Raw genomic sequence first — 16559 nt, 5'->3', positions numbered from 1 at the left:
TACACAACATCAATAACAAGAAAAATAAAAACCACATGATCATATCAATAGATGCAGAGAAAGCATTTGATAAGGTCCAACACACATTCTTGATCAAAACTCTCAGCAAGATGGGAATGGAGGGAACCTTTCTCAATATAGTGAAGGCCATCTACCACAAGCCAGTGGCAAATATTATCCTCAATGGAGAAAAACTGAAAGCCTTCCCTCTAAATTCTGGCACAAGACAAGGCTGTCCTCTCTCACCACTCCTATTCAACATAGCACTGGAAGTACTTGCTATAGCGATTAGGCAAGAAAAGGATATCAAGGGAATCCAGATAGGAAAGGAAGAAGTCAAGCTCTCACTGTTTGCAGATGACATGATACTCTACTTAGAAAACCCTAAAGACTCTATCAAAAAGCTTCTAGAAACAATAGACTCATATAGCAAGGTGGCAGGCTACAAAATTAACACACAAAAATCAATGGCCTTTCTATACACCAATAGTAATAAGGATGAAATGGACATTAAGAAAACAACCCCATTCACAATAGTGCCACACAAACTCAAATATCTTGGAATCAACTTGACTAAATATGTGAAGGACCTATACAAAGAAAACTATAAAACTCTGCTCCAAGAAATAAGAGAGGACACACGGAAATGGAAACGCATACCCTGCTCATGGATTGGCAGGATTAACATCATCAAAATGGCAATACTCCCCAAGGCATTATACAGATTTAATGCCATCCCTCTAAAGATACCCATGACATTCTTCAAAGAAGTGGATCAGACACTTTTGAAATTCATTTGGAACAATAAACACCCTCGAATAGCTAAAGCAATCATTGGGAAAAATAATATGGGAGGAATTACTTTCCCCAACTTTAAACTGTACTACAAAGCAACAGTTATCAAAAGAGCATGGTATTGGAATAAGGATAGGTCCTCAGATCAGTGGAATAGGCTTGAATACTCAGAAAATGTTCCCCAGACATACAACCACCTAATTTTTGATAAAGGAGCAGGAAATCCTAAATGGAGCAGGGAAAGCCTCTTCAACAAGTGGTGTTGGCACAATTGGATAGCCACTTGCAAAAAATTGAACTTAGACCCCCAGCTAACATCATGTACGAAAGTAAAATCCAAATGGATTAAAGACCTCGATATCAGCCCCCAAACCATAAGATATATAGAACAGCACATAGGCAAAACACTCCAGGACATTACAGGCATCTTCAAGGAGGAAACTGCACTCTCCAAGCAAGTGAAAGCAGAGATTAACAGATGGGAATATATTAAGCTGAGAAGCTTCTGCACCTCAAAGGAAATAGTGCCCAGGATACAAGAGCCACCCACTGAGTGGGAGAAACTATTCACCCAATACCCATCAGATAAGGGGCTAATCTCCAAAATATACAAGGCACTGACAGAACTTTACAAGAAAAAAACATCTAACCCCATCAAAAAATGGGGAGAAGAAATGAACAGACACTTTGAAAAAGAAGAAATACACATGGCCAAAAGACACATGAAAAAATGTTCCACATCACTAATCATCAGGGAGATGCAAATCAAAACAACGATGAGATACCACCTCACACCCCAGAGAATGGCACACATCACAAAGAATGAGAATAAACAGTGTTGGCGGGGATGTGGAGAGAAAGGAACTCTTATCCACTGCTGGTGGGAATGCCGTCTAGTTCAACCTTTATGGAAAGCGATATGGAGATTCCTCCAAAAACTGGAAATCGAGCTCCCATACGATCCAGCTATACCACTCCTAGGAATATACCCTAGGAACACAAAAATACAATACAAAAACCCCTTCCTTACACCTATATTCATTGCAGCACTATTTACCATAGCAAGACTCTGTAAACAACCAAGATGCCCTTCAACAGACGAATGGCTAAAGAAACTGTGGTACATATACACAATGGAATATTATGCAGCTGTCAGGAGAGATGAAGTCATGAAATTTTCCTATACATGGATGTACATGGAATCTATTATGCTGAGTGAAATAAGTCAGAGAGAGAGAGAGAAAAATGCAGAATGGTCTCACACATCTATGGGTTTTAAGAAAAATTAAAGACACCCTTGTAATAATAATTTTCAGACACAAAAAAAGAAAAGAGCTGGAAGTTCCAGCTCACCTCAGGAAGCTCACCACAAAGAGTGATGAGTTTAGTTAGGGAAATAACTACATTTTGAACTGTCCTAATAACGAGAATGTATGAGGAAAATGGAGAGCCTGTCTAGAGTACAGGCGGGGGTCGGGTGGGGTGAAAGGAGACTTGGGACATTGGTGATGGGAATGTTGCACTGGTGATGGGTGGTGTTCCTTACATGACTGAAACCCAAACACAATCATGTATGTAATTAAGGTGTTTAAATAAATTTTAAAAAAAAAGAAAAGACAGTATGAGACTCTATTAAAAAAATTAAATTAAAGGGCTTAATCTCGACATCACCGAAAAATTCAATTAGAACCCCAATTTCCTATCAAAAATTGCCAATTTAAAAGTTCAAAACTCACTGAACTTTTTTAATGACCATAATCAAACCAACTTTTTTTCCCCTCAGTAATCTCTCTCTGAATTTATTAGTCATAAATCCCTTTCGACCAGCAAACCGTTAGCACTGGTATTCAGCCTCAATGAACAGACTCTTCTTTACTAGGTTTGACTTAAAATGGGGCTGGGACTTACCAACTCTACGGTTGCTCTGTAAAGGAAAAAATAAATATTAAAACTATAGCTTCCAAACTTATTATATATGAAATAAAAAATATCTAGTACTTAGATCTGACATCTTTACTCTAGGCACTAGAGCTATTCAAAGCAAAGAAATTAATGTTAACAGTAGAGAACATTTTCTTCAAATTAACCTCCTGGCTTATTTAATATAAAAATATTTTTAGGGACTGGAGAAATCATACATTAGGTACAGCACTTGCCTGCATGTGGCTGACCCATTTTGATCCTCAGTATCCCAGATGGTCCCCCAAGTGCTGCCAGGAGTAATTCCTGAGTTCAGAACCAAGATTAAGTCCTGGGCATTGCCAAATGTTGCCTCCAAACCACAAAATTTTTTCACAGAGGCCCTCTTAGCAGTGCTTAAGGGGTCATGCAGTGCTGCAGTACAGTACCAGGGATCAAACTCAAGGTCTCAAAAACGCCAAAATGACATTTCATACCTGTGGACTCTCTTCCCAGCTCTCTAAAAATAATTTTCAAAAACATTTTACATAAGACAAAAAAGTAACTGCTAATTAAACATCTTTAAAAGTTTTAAAATAATCTTGCTAATGATAAAAACAACTTTTAGGGGTTGGAGTGGTTATGCAAGCAGTAAGGCATCTGCCTTGCATGCACTAGCCTAGGACAGACCTCAGTTCGATCCCCCGGCATCCCATATGATTCCCCAAGCCAGGAGCGATTTCTGAGAGCATAGCCAGGAGTAACTCCTGGGCGTCACCAGGTGTACCCTCCCCAAATAAAAACAACTTTCAAAGCCTAGAAGGCTATAATTATTCTCCTGATTCACAGTGACATATATCATATCCGATAATGTCAAATCCTGGGGGGAAGACATCAAGCATAACATCTATTTAAAAATCAAAAATGAGGGCCAGAGCGATAGCACAGCAGGTGGGGCGTTTGCCTTGTACGTGGTTAAGCTGGGTTTAACCCCACCCCATATGATCCCCGAGTACCACCAGGAATGAATGACCCCTGAATTTAGAGCTAGGAGTAACCCGAGTAACACTGGATGTGACCCAAAAAAATTAGGGGCTGGAGCAATAGCACAGAGAGTAGGCTGCTTGCCTTGCACGTGGCTACCTAGGTTCAATCCCCAGCATCCCACTGTCCTAAGTCAGCAAGGAGTGATTCCTGAGTGCAGTTAGGAGTAACCCCTGAGCATTGCTGGGTGTGGCCCAAAAACAAAAAAGAAAAAAATTAGGGCCAGACAGATAGAACAAGGGTTAAGGCACTGGTCTTGCACATGGCCATTCTAAGTTTGATTCCTGGTACCCTATCTGGTCCCCAGGAGTGAACTCTGAGCGCAGAGCCTGAAATAAGCCTTGAGCACCACTAGGTTTGACTTCCAAATAAAACAAAAGAATCAAAAACTTTGGAAAGAAAGACAGTTCAAAGTGCAGAGTGTGTTCCTTACATACATGAAGCACTGAGTTCACCCCCACACTATTACACCCCACTCCAAGAGCTGTGGGGTATGGCTCCAGGGGCCCTCAGCACCAACAGAACTCTGTTGGTGGGGAAGGCTTCCCCCACCAAAATAAGAAGTCAAAAACTCTCTTAAGCTTATTCCTATCAGTACCTTCAAGCCAATTTTTAAAGACTGTGGTAAAGACCACAAAAATTCCATTACTGAAAATGCTCTAAAGTAAAGAGCTAGACTTAAAAATAAAAAAGAGTACTATCTAGCCTGCACACTCCAATACTACAAAAAATAACAAATAAGAGTATACTCCAATACTAAACAAACACTAGAAGACAATATCTGAATCGTATATCTAATTTAGGAACTACACAAAAAGTGCATGATAACATAATCATAGGTTTCCTATGCAAGGCAATGACTCTGGCCATGGATGAATAAAGTTCACATAAGAAGTAAACACGAACGAAACAGAATCTTTGCTTGGGAAGAATCCCTTACCTAAAGAACTGAGGGGTGGGGCCGGGCGGTGGCGCTAGAGGTAAGGTGCCTGCCTAGCCTGCGCTAGCCTTGGATGGACCGTGGTTTGATCCCTCGGTTTCCCATATGGTCCCCCAAGCCAGGAGTAACCCCTGAGCATCACCGGGTGTGGCCCAAAAACCAAAAAAAAAAAAAAAAAAAGAACTGAGGGATGCGGGAGAGCCAGAGGTTTGAGTACATGCCTAGCAGCCAACAGTCCTGAACTGCAATCCTAGCACCACACCACACAGCCCTGCACGCTGCTAGACCACGTGTCAGTGCAAGTGGCCCCGAGGCACTTTGAGCACTACGTGGGAGAATGTACTCTTCCCATAGAGAGAACTGTAAACTTTTTATAATAAAGTAATATCACATAATACAGCGGAAAGATTATTGCATACATTTTGAAAAAGTATGATTGATGCTTTCCTATTAGGGAAAATGGATATAGGAAAATGATCCTCTAACAATCTTGGAAAAATCCTACCATCACCTACTTCTGACCAATGAGAAGAGCAGTCCTGGTGTCAGTAACATATAGATGAATGCTTATCTACACTAAGTCTAAGTTAAGCAGATAGCATACTTCTTTATTTAAAAAAAGTTTTTATGTGTGTGTGAGCCATATCCCAGCAGTGCTCAGGGATTATTCCTGAGCCCTGTACTCCAGGAATAACTACTAGTGGGCTCAGAAGACCATATAGGATGTCAGGGATTGAACCTGGGTCACCTGTGTGCAAGGTAAGCGCTATCCCCTCTGTACTATCACTTTGGCCCCATTTTCAGTTGACTATGTGTCCCCTAATTTAAGAAACTGCACGATGGTAGATACTATGTTAATTTATCTATGGCCACAGCTATATTTGAAAACCCAATTATCACCTGATTTTAGGCTATAAATGCTATCTATGCAATGCCTACAAAGTGTGCCACTCCATGGGGGGAAAAAATCTTTCCATATCTTGAGTTTCTGTTAAGAAACTGAGCATGAACAGAAATTGAAATGCTGTCTAAGTTGACGGTTTGAGGATACTTTTTAGTATCTTTCTGTTCATATTAACTTGAGGATACCTTTTAGTGGGAGTTCATATTAACTAGTTTTTGTTGATATTTACTTCTTCCTAATTAGCTAACAATTCTAATTCAGTCTGCCTAGTATTTATTTTCTCTCTTTCTCTCTCTCTCACTCACATACTTGCTCTTTAGTCATTTTTCAATCGCTGAGTTCTGTAAAGAACTTCACTTTAGTGAGGTCAAGGGGCTTAAGGATGTGGAACCTTTTCTGCCTCCCCACTGTGCATCTGTTTTACATATCTACATTTCTGTGTGATTTGAAAAAAATATTGGAAAAGTCCTAAGAAAAGATGTCTTAATTAAACTGATTATAGATAACTATAAATGCTCAGGAATACTAGCTTATAGCTATTATTTAAAATATCACATAGTTTTTAACGTTCTAGCACTTAGCACATTACATCCAAAGCATAAACTCAAAGCTGGAATTGAGTGGAAAATAACCCATGATACCTTGAAGACTTTCTCTGAATCCAAGCTATTCTCATCCTTTTCCGTGTCTTCTAATGGTTTGTGAGCAGCAGTGTCATTTTTTTGAGCAGTATCATTCTGCATGAAAAATAAAAGCAACAATACAGGTTGATAAGTTTCAGGCTGAAATATATAGGAATCATAATAAAAGCATATAGGTCAGTTAGAGAAACATACATATAAACATTCATAAAAAGTCATGCTAGTTTGTGAGGGATTATTTAACATGAATATAGGGAATATAAAAATATATTTTCCTGCATAATATAGTGGGTAAACTTAGGAAATGGGCCTAAATAAATAAATCTCCTCTTTATTCATTCAGGTATCTGGAAGACAAACAAATCCATTATTATCAGTGGTTAAAGAGTCCCCACTTCTGAAAAAAAAAAACAAGTCTTACCATCATCAGACAGAAGCAGTTTCCTCTGACTGAGGCAATTAATTTGAGATGACCCTGGCAGCCCCAGGCAAGGGAAAGCCATCACTGTTCTAAGTTTAAATTACAAAGAACCAGATCCTTTGATAGGAAAAGAAAAAAAGGGGCTTCATTTTGAAGACAGCTTCTTTTCTCCAAAATCAATACTCCTACCACCTTCGAATTGCTTCACTTACTATGGAGTCTATACAATCACAAACGTCCTCGTTTTCCCCCTTTATCTCCTCCCCATTTTATTTATTTTTGGTTTGGGGCCACACCCAGCAGCACTCAAGAGTCACTCTTGGCATGCTCGAAAGACCATATATATAGGATGCTGGGGATAGAACCCAGGTCAGCCGTGTGCAAGGCAAACGCCTTACCTGCTGTGCTATTGTTTTGGCCTGTCCTCCCCATTTTAGAGTTATGACCTTTTAAAATCTCAATTCCCAATAGTCCTCTTAAAACTATATGAAGTCTGCAAATTTAATGAGCATGTGATGGGATGATGCTCTGCAGGACTTGGGAGGGAAGACATGTGCTTAACATGAGAAGGATCATGAATCACTGGGAGCTGGAGGGAAGACAGAGAAGTTGTTGAAGAATCCCTGAAGATCCAACAACCTGCTTCTATCCAAGCACCTATTTCATCTCTACCTTGGAAAGCGTCGGCTGGACCTAGCGGTTTGTTTCTTATAAATGATAGCAACTGTGACGAGGTGTCACCTGTGAAATCAAGTCACAAACAGGCTCTGGCTTCCATTGTTCTAGATGTTACTTGCTTGCTCAGATGAAAGCCAGCTGCCACTTTGTGAAGTGCCCCAGGACAAGGTCAATCTTTAGAAACAGAAATATTTGGGCTTAGCTCAGGGTGGGAACAGAGAATAATTCAACAGGCATGAGATGAGGGTACTTTTTAGGATTGCAAAAATGTCCTAAAAATGGTGCTCGCTTCGGCAGCACATATACTAAAATTGGAACGATACAGAGAAGATTAGCATGGCCCCTGTGCAAAGGATGATGCGCAAATTCGTGAAGTGTTCCATATTTTAAAAAAAGTCCTAAAAATGGATTACCAGGGCCAGAGTAATAGTACAGTGGGTAGGGTGTTTGCCTTGAACGCGGATGACCCGGGTTTGAGTCCCAGGATCCCATAACATCCCCTAAACACTGACAGGAGTAGCTTCTGAGTGCTGAGCAAGGAGTAACCCCTGAACATCAAACAAAATAAATCAAATTAAATAAAATGGATTACAGTGACACTGTACATCTTTGTCTATGTAAAATTGTTAAATTGTATATCCAAAACATAAAAATATAAATGCCTATAAATTATATTGATAAAACTGTTTCTCAAAACCTTCTGATATCTAGAAATGCAATGAATACAAACAAAACCTTGCTCAAGCAGAAAGACAATTTCTTCTGTGATAATTGTCCCAACAGAGTATGAGAACATATGCTTAATGAAGTTAGAAACATTATGAAAATTATAGTGATCCCTGTTCATGCAGACAGGTGAGAATGGAATATGCAGTTGGAAAATGTATAACTTTGATTTTACCAATTCAGATTTCTGAATAAATCTTCTGAAACTTGACTTTATATACTGTGTTGACTTTTGAGGCTCAGAATCATCTTGAGTATTCAACGTTGAAATAATGAAATTCTGACCATTCCTAATGAGAGAAAATAAAGATATTTTATTAGTTTATCTTAATCTAACCAGTGAGAAAACAAAATAATACCTCAAGTATTAAAGAATTAAAGTAATACAACAGTGAAAGCAGAACAAAAACAATGATGACCAGTGATTGTTATCAAGAATTCAACACTCATTTTTCAACAAACATTATTTGATTAATTTGCAAAAAAGGGGGGAAATTAGTATTTTCTGAACTGGGGTCCTCAATCCCTGGCCCAAGAACAGGCTTCCTAAAACCACACCACCCTGAAAGCATATAAAAATGTATGTTTTCTGAGGGCAAATATAATGGCTGTTCTCAAACCATTGGCAGCAATGATTCCACTAACAGATTCTCTTTGTTAACTTCTAAATTTGTATTTATTTTACCACGACAAATGACTTCGTTGATAAGATTCACAAGATTACTCCTCTAAGTTAGCAAAGTGACAAGAATATAAAGTTCTTCCCAAATTGCTGATTCTTATTTGATTTACTTTTTGATTTCTGAGCTACACCCTACAGTGCTGGGTGGGGGGGTTATTTCTTTTTCTTTTCTTTTTCTTTTTTTTTGTGGTTTTTGGGTCACACACGGCAGTGCTCAGGGGTTACTCCTGGCTTCATGCTCAGAAATTGCTCCTGGCAGGCACTGGGGACCACATGGGATGCCGGGATTCGAACCAATGACCTTCTGCATGAAAGGCAAATGCCTTACCTCCATGCTATCTCTCCGGCCCCTATTTCTTTTTCTTATGTTTTTATTTATTTTTTATTTTTTGTTTTTTGTTTTTTGGGCCACACCCAGAGGTGCTTAGGAGTTACTCCTGGCTATCTGCTCAGAAATAGCTCCTGGCAGGCACGCGGGACCATGTGGGATGCAGAGACTCTAACCAACCACCTTAGGTACAGGATCGGCTGCTTGCAAGGCAAATGCCACTGTGCTATCTCTCTGGCCCATGTTTTTATTTAAATTAAAAAATATTTCTTGGGGCCGGGCGGTGGCGCTGGAGGTAAGGTGCCTGCCTTGCCTGCGCTAGCCTAGGAAGGACCGCGGTTCGATCCCCCGGCGTCCCATATGGTCCCCCAAGAAGCCAGGAGCAACTTCTGAGCGCATAGCCAGGAGTAACCCCTGAGCGTCACAGGGTGTGGCCCAAAAGAAAAAATTCTTTCTTTTTTGGGGGGTAACACCCAGCAGCGCTCAGGGGTTACTCCTGGTTCTGCACTCAGAAATCGCCCCTGGTGTGCTCGCTTTGGCAGCACATATACTAAAATTGGAACGATACAGAGAAGATTAGCATGGCCCCTGCGCAAGGATGACACGCAAATTCGTGAAGCGTTCCATATTTTTTTGTTCTTAGTGATTACTCTCAGTGGTGTTAAGGAGATCCTATGGTACTGGGGATAAAATCCTGGCTTCCTGTATGCAACAATTATACTTGGTCTGTTGTGCTCTATCCAGTCCCCAATAAATATTTTATAGATGAAAAAAAAAAAAAGAAATCGCCCCTGGCAGGCTGGGATGCCAGGAATCCAACCCAGTCCCTCCCAGGTTGGTTGAATGGAAGGCAAATGCCCTACCACTGTGATATCTTTCCAGCCCCTGAATGATCCTTTGTAACACCATTGTGCAGTCCCTACCTGTGGTGCTGTTCTAGGGATTGAACCCAGGGCCTCCCACATTCAAAGCATGTACTTCTTTTATTTATTTTTCAGTAAAGCAAAATAAGTTTTCATTAAATGAAATTAACTTAGAAAGATGTGAGTAAAGAGAAAGAGAAATCCATATTCAAGAGAGAACATGGGCTTCTCCTGAGTGGGAAAAGCAAGCAAAACAGAGACAGGCTCAAAGAGAACACAGGCTTGCAGGAACAAGTTGCAAGGCACAACTCCAGGCCGGGTTACACCTGGCAGGCACTGCTGGCTCTGAGCTTAGGAATTACTCCTGGTAGTGCATGGGTGACCTTGTGGGATGCTGAAGATCAAACCCAGAATAGCCACATTCAAGGCAAACTACCTGCTGTACTATTGCTCCAGCCTCTGCAAACAACATTTTTTGGGGGGGCCACACCCGGTGGTGCTCAGGGGTTACTCCTGGCTATCTGCTCAGAAATAGCTCCTAGCAGGCACAGGGGACCATATGGGACGCCGGGATTCGAACCAACCACCTTAGGTGCTGGATCGGCGGCTTGCAAGGCAAACGCCGCTGTGCTATCTTTTCGGCCCCGCAGACAAAATTTTTAAGAAAAAAAAGAGATGGGAAATCACTGAACCCACGAATCAAGATTTTATATTCACCTCTTCTGCATTCCTATAGCAATCTATCTATACAGATTTGACTAAATAGGCTTATGCAAAAAAAATCAAAGAAGTCAATTTTGATTAAGCAGATTTCAGAGACAAAGGACAAATTTTTGCTCTTATTCTAATAAGGAAATTAAATGAAAACACAATGACTGACAAACATTTCTACACTTTTATTAATATTGCTTTCATTTCTCTTTTTTGGTTTTGTTTTTTGATCACACCTAAAGGGGAACTGAGGTTACTCCTAGCAGGCTTAGGGGGCCATATGGAAAGCCAAGGATCAAATCCATGTCCACTGCATGCAAGGCAACCACCCTAACCACTATACTATCTCTCCAGCCCCTGCTTTCATTTTCCTTTGCCTGGGACCCCATTCCCTGTAATAGCCAAGATCACCCGGGTGATCTGTTGTACTGTGGATTAAGCTCCTGATACCTCAAACTTGCCCCAGGCACATTCTAAGCCACAAAATCATCTACCAGGCCCTTCTTGCTAAGATCACAACAGTGCTGATGACCTCAACAGGGTCTGAACTCATAATCTTGCACTTGCCAGGCAAGTACTTTCTGCCATGCAAGCTACTGAGCCATCTTCTGGGCCCTGTTGCATTCTTTTTTCAAGAAATGGACAGTATCAAGTGTCGGTAAGGGTATAGAGAACCGGAACCCTCAGACACTGCTGAGAATGTTGAAATAATGAAGCCACTGTGGAAAACTGTCCAGCAGGTCATTAAAAAATGAAGCAATCCAACATTCTTGACAGTGAAACTAGGGGCCAGAGTGGTAGTACAGTGGGTAGGGCACTTGGCTGCATAGCCAAGCTGGTATGATCTGGGCACCTCATATGGTTCACTGAGCTCCACCAGGAGTGATTCCTGAGCACAGTCAAGTGTGACCCAAAGACCCCCCCCTTGCAAAGAAAAACTTTTCAGCATCTTAAGATGCTGACACTAAGGACCATGGAAAGAGGCTTATTATTAGCCTGCTTATTCATTCATTATCACGTTCTGGGAGATCCAAATATGAAAAGACTCTTGGGCAAAGTGGAGACTTTGTCCCCCATGATAACTCACAAACCCTATGGGATCCCAGAGTCACCATGAGCTCCACGGAGTTTTCAGAGCTACACTAGAAGGTCAATATTAAACCACTCTTCACCCCCAAAAGAGGCCAGGTGGAAAAGAAGAATAATGATCTCATTGCATGCATGGCATTATATTCATGTATGCCAGCTCTTTTGCTTTTTCCTGTGTCCACATAGCATATAAATCTGGTTTCACAGATAAAAAACATTCCAGAGTCAAAAGGAAGGTTTGTCAAGATCAATCAAATGATAAATGGCCAGAAAGAAGCAGGACTCAAATCCAGACCTCTTCTGCATTTCTGACTATTCGTGTCTCTTGGGAGACTACCAGAAGTACTGACAAAGAAAACTAAGAAAACCTCACAAAATCTTGTACTTATTCAAAGAATATCAGAATCTATCGGATTGTTATTTAGCTTGAGCCAAATTTAATTAATAAACTTGCTGGCCCTAATTCTTGCTAATATTTAAAACACCATTTTACATTCCTCTCTCGAATTGCAAAGACCTCAAATACACACCGACTCCAGCACTGATTCTAAATCACATAGCACATGATGATCATTACACAACTTTGGAACACTCACACAGATGTCACTTAAACACAAAATGTGCCAGTTTGCAGGGGTCTCAAACTCAATTTACCTGGGGGCCGCAGGAGGCAAAGTCGGGGTGATCCTTGAGTGCAGTCAGTAGTAAGCCTTGAACATTGGGGGTGTGTGTGACCCAAACAATTAAAACAAAACAAAACAAAAATAGATTCCTTTCGGGCAGGGCCACAAAATGTTGTACAGAGGGCCGTTTGCGGCCTGCGGGCCGCGAGTTTGAGACCCCTGGTTTAGGGCTTTGAAGATTCAAACCCCTAGGCTAAAATGATAGTTATGACACATTAAAAAAAACCAGAAATAGTACAGCAAGTAGGGCATTTGCCTTGCAATTGGCTGAGTTGGGTTTCATCCCCACTATCCTTCATGGTCCCCTAAACACCAGTAGAAGTCACTCCTGTGTGCAAACCCAGGAGTAACCTCTGAGCAGTATTGGGTGTGCTCAAAATCAAAAAAATTAAAAGCCATTGAGAAAAAGGCTAAAATCCAAAGCTCACTGCTAACAGGATATCCACATCTACCAATTACCTCTTCGAAGCACTGTTGATGCGAAATGTATGAGCATCTTCATTCATCAATCGCTCTCTCCTCCTTCTCTCGATGTCATGTCGTAAGTCATTTGCATCTATGACTTTGACCACATTCTGGGGAATTTTGACAGAAGACAAACCATTTATTAATTACTGTTAATTGCACAAAGATAATAACTGCAAGAACCTTAACTTAAAAAAACCTAAACAAGGTATCTTGTAGTCATCCTATTAATGGTAAGATGTAAACTGATAAAAAAAAACATTGAGACGAGAGTGATGATGCAGTCAAAAATCTTCCTAAGACTGAACCACTTCTGGGTCTTTATCCCAAAAAAAAAGTTATCTATGTCTGACCCTCTCTATCTGACTCAATACCAAAAATATATAAACAAAGGCCAGGAGGACTGAGCCTTAGTAGAAAACTTAACTCTATGGAGGGCGAGGTCACAGAAAGGACTCCTATCACCATGCTATTGCAAAGTGGTCACTCTGGACAAGAACTGAGTTCTGAAAGGAGGTAAAGTGATATGCATGATACCCTTTCAGTAACAGTACTTCAAACCACAGTACCTAAAGGAAAAAAAAGTGGGGGCAGGAGGCGAAAAAGGGAATGTTGGTGGAAGGAAAGGGATACTGGTGAAGGGATGGTGCTCAGGCACATTAAGGCTGAAACTTGACCATGAACAATTTTTTTTTTAAAAAAGATTTTTTCATACCCGGCAGCGCTCAGGGGCCACTCCTGGCTCCATGCTCAGAAATCACTCCTGGCAGGCTTGGGGGACCATGAGATACCGGGATTCGAACCAATGACCTTCTGCATGAAAGGCAAATGCCTTACCTCCATGCTACCTCTCCAGGCCCCCATGAACAATTTTGTAACTTTTTATCTCACAGTGATTCAATAAATAAAAAAATTAATAAATACAGAAAAAAGTAAAAGTTGTCTTTGAAAAAAAGTAAGTTCAAAAGTGATAGCTTTAACTGATAAGTAGAAGCAATTTTTAAATGTAAAAAAGAATCTTAGGAGAAGAAAAGAATGTATGCCTAATAAATAAAAATCAAGGCAAAGGCAAACTGCATTTATGAAGGCAACAGACTTTATGGAAGTCAACAAGGAAAACCACTTCCTGAAAAATATTAACACTCAAAATCCTCAATCAGAAAGGGGACATAACATTTTTACAGAAAAAGTATATTATCTGGTTTAAATAAAATAGAAAAATGAAGCCAGAGAGATAGGACAGTAAATTAGGCACTTGCTTTGTATGCAACCAACCCAGGTTTCTTCCCCCAGGCACCCTGTATGGGCCTCCAAGCACCGCCAAGAGAAATCCCTGAGAGCAGAGCAAGGAGTAAACCCTGAACTGAACACTGCTGAGAGTGTCCCCTCAAAATGAAAAAATATATATAAAGTACCCAAAGTACATAAATTATGACAACTATGTTAAATTCCAAATATAACTTGAAAGAAAAGATGATCAACTATTTTTCATAAAATGGTTCAATTAATATTGTTCTTTGAAAATTATCAAAAATCCGGGCCCGGAGAGATAGCACAGCGGCGTTTGCCTTGCAAGCAGCCGATCCAGGACCAAAGGTGGTTGGTTCGAATCCCGGTGTCCCATATGGTCCCCCATGCCTGCCAGGAGCTATTTCTGAGCAGACAGCCAGGAATAACGCCGGGTGTGGCCCAAAAACAAAAAACCAAAAAAAAAAAAAAAAAAAAGAAAATTATCAAAAATCCAAGTTGATTATATTGCTTTGAAAATAGAAAATGTCTTAGTCAATAAATAAGCCTATATCTAAAATGACAATAAAAATCATAACTATTCACATGTATAAACATTATACAGTTTATAAAAATGCTTCTAAAATTTCTCCACTAACGAAAATTCATTAGCCTTAATGAATGAATTAGCAGTTCTTTTAGGACTTGACACACCTCTTCTCAAATAAGAGCCAGTTTCCTGGATAGTTATGTTAGTTTTTCTAATTACAAAGAAATGCTGGGGTCAGGGTGGGAAGGCGTTAGCTGAAAACTACCTTACAGCATAGGATGATGAAAAATTCTGTATTTCCCCCCCATTATTTTGTTTATGATCCTTATAATATTTCACTTATTATACAGTATTGTATGAAACTTAGCTCCTCTGCATTTATTCTATGAACATTTTTAAAATACCCTTTAGGGCCGGCACGACTGTCCAGAAAGTAGGATGTTTGCCTTGCACAAGGCTGACCCAGATTTGGTCCCAGCAACCTCTCTGTTCCATTGTGCACTATTGGGAGTGATTCCTAAGTACTGATCCTTGAGTAACCCTTGAGCACTGCTGAGTCAGACCCCAAAACTAAAACAAACCCAAAAATTCACCCTACATAGTTGCTTTGGAAAATAAAAAATACAAGGTAATAATGAATATATTGTACAAAGCTTTATAGTGTCAAGTTTTAGAATAAATGCTGAGTACTGAAAATTTGCTTGAGGATGTATCACTCTTGGGGAGAATTTTTGTCTTTGTCAATGTTGTCTAGGCAAGCTTGCTGATAACTCACATCACTGGGAGAGCTCTAAAACTCCCATTTCTTGGACCTTAATACTTTGTTCTGACTTGTCAACGCCCAATCACCAGTCCCCTTTACCAACAAGAAGATAGTCTCTCATCAAAAATTGTATGCACTTACCTCCTCTGATTCGTAAACCACACTTCTATTCTGACGGTCAATCAAAGACATATCTATTCTCCTAAAATAATAAAGGCATGTTATATTTAAATAACTATGCTATGCACACTATACCATAATCCCATTATCATCAGTGAAATTAGCAATAAAGCTGGTATATCTGGAAAGTGGCAAAAGAAACTTGCTACCAGGGGTTCTCTCATCTATACGGCAGTCTCCAGTGAACAGACACCACCACAGGAATGCCTCTGTGGTTCTCATATCACTAGTCTGCATAAACATCAACTTTGCTCTGGTGATCTACTGCATTCTACCACGGCTTTCACTCAGCTCACATGTCAGGGCGCACCATTTTTTTGGGCAGGTGCCAGGAGAAGTTGACATTTGTTTTCATCCGGCTGCCCTCAGAAGAGCCATTTCTGACCAGAAACCCATGAGTTCAGTGGCTTGACAACTGTCTTTCATTCTTCCATGGCCAACTACAGTAGACAATTACTATAGACATAGCAGAATCAAAGTTATGCAAGTACAGACTTCGAAATCCTAAATATTTCAGCAGACCTAGTCAATGATTTTACCATAACTGATATCCTCAAAGGGCTCTGGCCCAGTACCAGCTTGGGTTAAAAAAAAAAAAAGAATACAGTCCTGCGACTCTACAGCAAGCCCAAGTGAGTGAGTCAGCACGTGCACCTTCCCACATCTGTTCTGAGCTGTCTGCCCCAGTTAAACAGGTACACAATAACTGGACATTACCTGTGAACTTCTGGATCTGAGGTCAAACTAACTTCATAGACATTTCGATTAATGGGTCTTTTTGAGAAACGCTCGTGTAAACTAATGGCAGGTGATGAGAAATAATTTGCTGAAAAAGGAAACAAACAGTTTATCTCAGTGCAAATCTGATTCCATCTCACAGATTATATATAAGCAGAAAGAAGGGAACTATAAAAACCTTCAACCTGCTTCTTCCTTGAAAATATGAGACCTCCACTTATTCCACAGATTC

The 16559-nt window shown here is 40.2% G+C and overlaps 1 protein-coding gene and 2 non-coding genes across 3 annotated transcripts in view; 2 read left to right on the top strand and 1 right to left on the bottom strand.

Moving 5' to 3' along the window:
* Nucleotides 1–2564: 2564 nt before the first annotated feature.
* The window catches only part of BCLAF3 (BCLAF1 and THRAP3 family member 3), a 28602-nt gene continuing 14607 nt past the window's right edge, over nt 2565–16559 (bottom strand). The window contains exons 5-10 of the mRNA XM_049767447.1: nt 16307–16415; nt 15551–15611; nt 12864–12979; nt 8224–8338; nt 6224–6319; nt 2565–2719 (exon numbers count right to left, since the gene is read on the bottom strand). Coding sequence (XP_049623404.1) covers nt 2630–2719; nt 6224–6319; nt 8224–8338; nt 12864–12979; nt 15551–15611; nt 16307–16415 — 587 coding nt within the window. The 3' untranslated portion in view covers nt 2565–2629. The remainder of the gene's footprint in view (nt 2720–6223; nt 6320–8223; nt 8339–12863; nt 12980–15550; nt 15612–16306; nt 16416–16559) is intronic.
* LOC126000188 (U6 spliceosomal RNA) lies at nt 7604–7711 on the top strand. The gene has a single exon (XR_007492549.1). It is a non-coding gene; the product is annotated as a U6 spliceosomal RNA (small nuclear RNA).
* Nucleotides 9585–9691, top strand: LOC126000100 (U6 spliceosomal RNA). Its single transcript, XR_007492466.1, has one exon. It is a non-coding gene; the product is annotated as a U6 spliceosomal RNA (small nuclear RNA).

Source organism: Suncus etruscus, chromosome X (genome assembly GCF_024139225.1).
Source record: "Suncus etruscus isolate mSunEtr1 chromosome X, mSunEtr1.pri.cur, whole genome shotgun sequence".
NCBI classification, from domain to species: Eukaryota; Metazoa; Chordata; class Mammalia; order Eulipotyphla; family Soricidae; genus Suncus; species Suncus etruscus.
Note: the sequence above shows the minus strand (reverse complement) of the source record. Positions and strands in the feature narration are given on the sequence as shown.